The sequence below is a fragment of the Microtus ochrogaster genome, unplaced genomic scaffold, assembly GCF_000317375.1.
Source record: "Microtus ochrogaster isolate Prairie Vole_2 unplaced genomic scaffold, MicOch1.0 UNK17, whole genome shotgun sequence".
Lineage (NCBI taxonomy): Eukaryota > Metazoa > Chordata > Mammalia > Rodentia > Cricetidae > Microtus > Microtus ochrogaster.
Window position 1 is genome coordinate 1,224,533 of NW_004949115.1, and position 6,000 is coordinate 1,230,532.

The window sequence follows — 6,000 nt, forward strand, 5'->3', positions numbered from 1 at the left end:
AGTGTCTACTACAAGTAATAATATAGACAAGCTATGTCCATTGGAAGAAACAGGGCAAGAAAAAAAAGGCAGTACAAATGAGTATGAATGAGGAAACATGAAGGCTGAATAACCGACTCTTTTTCTTTACTCACCTTTTCACCTTTGGGTCCCTGGAAATTTAAGCCCATATTCCCCTGAAGAGAGAAGTTTCAGTTTAATTTCTCATTAATATTAAGAAAAACTAATCTACACAAAATAAATCATGTAACAAGAAAGAACATTACCTTTGGTCCTGGTGGGCCTGGTGGACCAGGAGGGCCCTTAGAAGACACAGAAAAGAGGACAAACATTATATTAAGATGTTCCTTTACAATTATTTGGTTTCAAAAACAATTTTTAAGACTAGAGATATAGCTCAGTGATAAAGCAACTGTGTACTAAAGTGCAGGGCCACAAACAACCTATTTTTTCATTGTATTAATGTCACAGTTGAAATTGATCGAAACAATCTAGACAAATGTAGAAACTTCTGGTGACAGGATGGGAATTTGACAGGGGCAGAAAGCTAGGACTGATGTGAGAGAGGGGTAAATAGTACAAGTGCCAAAAACAAATAACTAATTAGCTTGAACAAACACGTTTTTATCAGAATATGGGTAACAAAGCACCTACAACAATGAAGTTGATTTTTAGGAAGCGCACGTTCTCCACCCCCCCCCCTTTTTTTTTTCTTTGAGAAAGCATTTCTCTGTCCTGGAACTCGATCTAGAGACCAGGCCAATCTAGAACTCACAGAGATCTGCCTGTCTCTGTCTCCCAAGTGCTGGGACTAAAGGCGTGCACCATGACACCTGGCCATGTGTTCATTTTTAATCCAGCTACGTTGTATGCAACTGTATTTGTGTTTCTGAAAATGTCTCAAGGCATGATAATTTAGACATTTCTTGGTCACCGTCAATAACTATACAGTAAGACCCAATTACTGAAGACAGCTTACACTTTGGCTGCGGTAAAGAGAGAAACCAATCTCAAACACACCAGGAAACTTTCTCCCTGGTGGCCAGATTTCATAGTGCCAGAAGGTTCTGTGTAGAGTGCTGGGAAAGAAAACACATCAAACATATTGATGTGCAACAGTGCCATGACTGTTATTGGATAACTAACCATTTTCTGACTAGACTTGAGGCTTGTTCTGCAGGAAAGAATGCCATACCTCATACTGTAACCCTGGTCAAAAGGCTGTGGCTGGGGAGGGCTTAGGTCCAATGGCAGAACTTGCTATTGGTATTTAAGTAAATGGTCATGCTGTCTACATGCCTTGTAGATATTTATTTTTATACCCATAGACCGAGTGGATCTTTAACCTTGGTTAGAAAAGCTGCTTTTTTTTTGTATTAGGGAGTCAGTGAGAGACATATATAACTAGTCAATGTTCGGAGACTAAGAAGCTGAGTACTAACTACTGTACGCAGATTATTTTATTTACTGTAGTTCATTGCTGAAAGGCCATCATGCATTTTCCCTTTTCTCTATGTGTTTCACTGAGCATTTTTATGATGTCGTTTATCATGGAGAATGAAAAGGCTACTTGCTAAGTTGGATTTTGAAAAATCCAGGTTAAGACCAGAAAAGAGAAGATTTCACTAACATTTCTCATCAATTCTCCTCCCACTGGGCTCCCACCAACAGGCAGACAGCAGCGAACCCAGAATCTTTGCAGACAACAGACACATCAACTGAGCTTATAGTCAGCCCAGAAACCTTAGCAGAAGGTGGGGGTGCATCTTTGAATGACACACTGATGTTCAAGGTAGACAAGAAGAAAGACCTTGCACTGGGATGCTGAAACACCTAACACCTGGACAACAATCAATGATTTGAATTTCATCAACATGGAAGTTCTAGATGTGCCTTTGTTTTTAGTTTAACTATACAAATTGTCATTTGATGTTGGAAATAATCAAACTGAATGAGACTGAAACGATAAAGAAAATGTCTGAAATAGAAAAAGCAAGCAACTGAGTGCTCAGCCCTAAACTGGACATCTGTATCAAGAGCCCTTCCTAAGGCTCAGGGAACACTGAAGAAGAGAAAGTAGCAGGGCTATCTGGAGGATGAGAAGGAGGGCTGTGAGTGTTGCCTTCTAGACACGACTTGACCATTGCGCTCTTGAACTCACGAAACCAAGCTTACCTACCCAAGACCTTCACAAATTCATACCAGCAAAAATCTTAGTATAGATAGGGTAGACGACCTCCAGGCTCCACCCCTCATTGACAGTTGCGAGAGAAGGGGGCAAGCATCCTTTCTGGAGGATGTGGCCACTGATAGAATCCCCATACTCCAGTGGATGGCTTCACATCCATGAACATATATGGGCAGCAAGAACTGTATGTAAAGGGCTCCTTTTTAAACCATGAGGTCAGGAGGGAAATGTTGATAGAGATAGAGGGAGAGTTAAAGGGGTGATATGGAGATGAACATGATCATATTTCATGTATGAAATTCTCAAGAATAAAGACAACATTTTCAAAGGAAAAGTTAATTAGGCATTTGTTTGCCTATGTATGACACTTCTAATATAAGCATTCTCTGTATTTATGCATCATATCTTAGTGACACTAATAAGACTTTGCTTCCTCTGTTATTGAATAAGGGTCTTTTGAAGGAATATACAGAAGTGTGGAGTGACTCAGTTAAGTAGTTTGCAAAGGTTAAAGAAATTCAGGGTTTGATACCAGACTCAGACGACACCAATACTGTGAAGAGGTGCCATGGCTCAGAGTCCCCTGCTTTGCAGGATGTTAATAATTAAATAAAAGTGAAAGGGGGCATATTTAAGCCTTTTCTAAGGAGTTCCAGTAGATTCTTCTGGAATTAAGCATACATTATTTCCGCTACTTAAGTGTAAGAACCAATTGTCACAAACAAAAGTGCGGGTATAATGAAAATTGTCACTTAATTACATGGTGTATGGGACACAAAATGACATGTGAAAAATTACTTTGACAAGAATACAATTTTGTTGGCTTTTTAAAAAGAGGATGGCAGCAAAGATCTAACTCCAATCAGGACCAGAATGAAATCTAAGCATTACAAGAAGATTTATTATCTTTATTTGTTTCTGTGCAGGGCCTCATAGATACTAAACAAGCATTCTCCCATATGTCCAGCTCCCATTTCACATGCTTATTTTTATGTGTGTCATTTTTTACCTGTATAAAAATATTGGGGCTTTGCTTTCTTGGGATTCACTCTTCACCACAACAGTCACCATTAAATAACAAAACTGAAGCCATGAATATTAAAATTAAGTTAACTTTCAAGTAATACAATTAGTAATCATATTTGTGCGTCAGAAAGCAAAAGAGGAAAAATATAATTATAGAAACTTACCATTAAGCCTGGTCGTCCTGGAGGACCACTTGGCCCTGATATACCCTTGGGACCAGGTGGACCCTGTTATAAAGGGAGTAAAGAAAATGATGAAAAACAAAATCCCCTAAGTTTAACTATTTATCTTATAAAAAAATAAATGTTTCTGACTTAAGTTATTTTCATAATCTATACCCCTGTGATAATATCAGAACTTAAAATTATACAAACAGAAGGGTTAAGTATCTTATATGGTAACTCAATAAAAAAGATTGGATACAACTTTCAGAAAGACTGTGTTCTATAATAATAGATAAAAACATATGGTAAATACATAATGAAAAACTATAAAATAAACTACAACCAAACAAAACAAATGATGAATCTTAACAAGTCAAGAGGCACTATAGAAAATTACATGACTATCACATGTAATAAAGGAAACCTAATATAGTTTAGGGAATAAGAATCAACAATTGAATCAGGACACTAGCTATATATTGAGAAAATACAAAAGGATGTGGCTGTCAAGTAAAATCACATTGATACAAAATTATTTGTGATGTTTTAGTTCTTAAACATTCTGTAGGGTTTGGAAGTATTCAAAGATGTTCATTTTGCATTGTATCAGTATATATTCTGCATGTACTGTTATATTTTTATCTTACATATTCATAATAAACTCCATGAGCTATCAAGAGCAAGATTGAACAAACTCAAGAGAGTGTGACTGGTAAAGTCAGATAAAGAATGAAAAGAGAAAAATGAAAAAAAAAACAAACAAACCAACATTGTACTTTGGTGATTAAATAGCAAAATCTCCTGGTTTGTATTTTTGGTAAAGGGATTGATTCTCCTAAACTAGAAAGCACTTCCTTGTCTAAATAAACTGAAAAGCCTTTGTTGGTTTTCTGTATATTATCTATAAACTAACAATCTTTTTGTAAGATTAGACCTGATATTTACCATACACATACATAAATTGCACTCCTCCAGTCTTCAAAGTATGATCGTGCATAAGTGATACTAAAACAAATGACATTTTTTATATCTTAAGAAAGATCAATGAGTTTTATTTGTTGAAAAGCACACTTAAAGTGGATTCTACTGCTCTCTATAGCATAAGAAGAATCTAGAAAGTTATTTTTGATGCTAAACTCTACTGCCACATACACTAATGTCCATGAACCATGAGTATAAAGATAAACAAATGCAAATATGGCTTGTTAAAAACTCTCTGTCTCACGCTGTTTTTTATAGAATACATTGATGCCTTGGAAACTTCAAATGCTAATTTGTATAACTAAAACAGGGAGTACTGAAGGACTTGCACAATCTTCTGATTTAATCATGCAGCAAGGAAGAAAATCCCTATATGCTTACTTGTATTCCAGGAGGACCTGGGTATCCTTGATCACCCTTTGGTCCTGGCAGTGATGTCATGATTATACTACCTGGTTCCCCCTGAAAGAAACCAACAATGTGAGTTATAATCGTTATTATACATGAAAATCAGCAAGATCATAAATAGAAACCTGAGAGTTCATTTTAGCATATAAATACAGTGAAAGATTAAGCACACTGATAATTTCATGAACAAATTTACCTTTGAAAAGTAACTTAAGAAGTAGCCTTAGTATACTGAAGTACCGTGAATTTATTACAAGTTTGTGACATGTTTAGATATTCGTTAATTAAAAATATGTATTAGATTTAAAATATTTGTGTAGAATTGTGTTAGGTTCTGGGTACTCAGGAATAAAGAAAGTAGAGCCTCTTTTTTCATTTGGCTAACAACATAATGGGGAAAAATAAACCACAGCAAGTAACAAGATAGTAGTTCTCTCACAGTCTCTAAAGTAAAACAAAATGGCATAGTGATTAATATGTAATTTAGAGAGTTAGCTAGATAGTGAAAGAAGAGTAACATGTGAAAGTAATGAGTAGGTCTCAGCCTGCAGGATAAGTGTCATTTGCCACAAGTAGCTAAATGCTGTACTGACTCAGTGACAGAGTGCTTATCTAGCATTCATGATGTCTGGTATAAAAAATAATAATTTTAAGTTCTCAAATGAAGTAATTTCAGACCAGTGGTACTAGTGATCCAGGTGACTTAAGATAAGACCATTGCTACGACAATACCCAGCATGACAAGATAGCGGCATTACTGTTATGGAGTATCCGGCTGATCTCTAATTAGTTTTAAGGCTCACTCCACACACAATAGGAAACTCATGCCTGGTAGTGTAAATCTGGCCAAGAGTCCATTGCTGGGAAGCTCATAGGCATCAGTGAGTAGACCTAGTACTATAATTTTATCAAATGGACAGAGTATCACACTGCCCACTAAATTCATCTGTCTCTACCCATTAGATCTCATCCATTCAACCCGTAGATCTCAGGAGAGAAATTTCTTTGTGTGCTGGAGAATGGTTAATGCAGAAACTCACAACTGATCAAAGTACAGAGAATAGACATTAATGAAATGGCGAAATGTGTATCACATTCCACCTCCTAAGATTTAGGGAACCATGGAAAGGGGTCAGAAAAATTACAAGCATTAGAAGTCAAGGACAGAGGCGCCTTGTTTGCGACCTGCCCATCCAGCACGGAGGCCTGATCTCTCGGCGCCAGGAGACCCAG

At 36.8% G+C, this 6,000-nt stretch overlaps 1 protein-coding gene across 2 annotated transcripts in view; it reads right to left on the minus strand.

Annotated features, from left to right (window-relative positions):
• The window catches only part of Col4a5 (collagen type IV alpha 5 chain), a 211,133-nt gene that overhangs the window by 103,697 nt on the left and 101,436 nt on the right, over positions 1-6,000 (minus strand). For both annotated transcript variants that reach the window (XM_026789363.1, XM_026789364.1), the window contains exons 9-12: positions 4,741-4,821; positions 3,379-3,441; positions 267-302; positions 135-176 (exon numbers count right to left, since the gene is read on the minus strand). In XM_026789363.1, the coding sequence (XP_026645164.1) occupies positions 135-176; positions 267-302; positions 3,379-3,441; positions 4,741-4,821 (222 nt within the window). The remainder of the gene's footprint in view (positions 1-134; positions 177-266; positions 303-3,378; positions 3,442-4,740; positions 4,822-6,000) is intronic.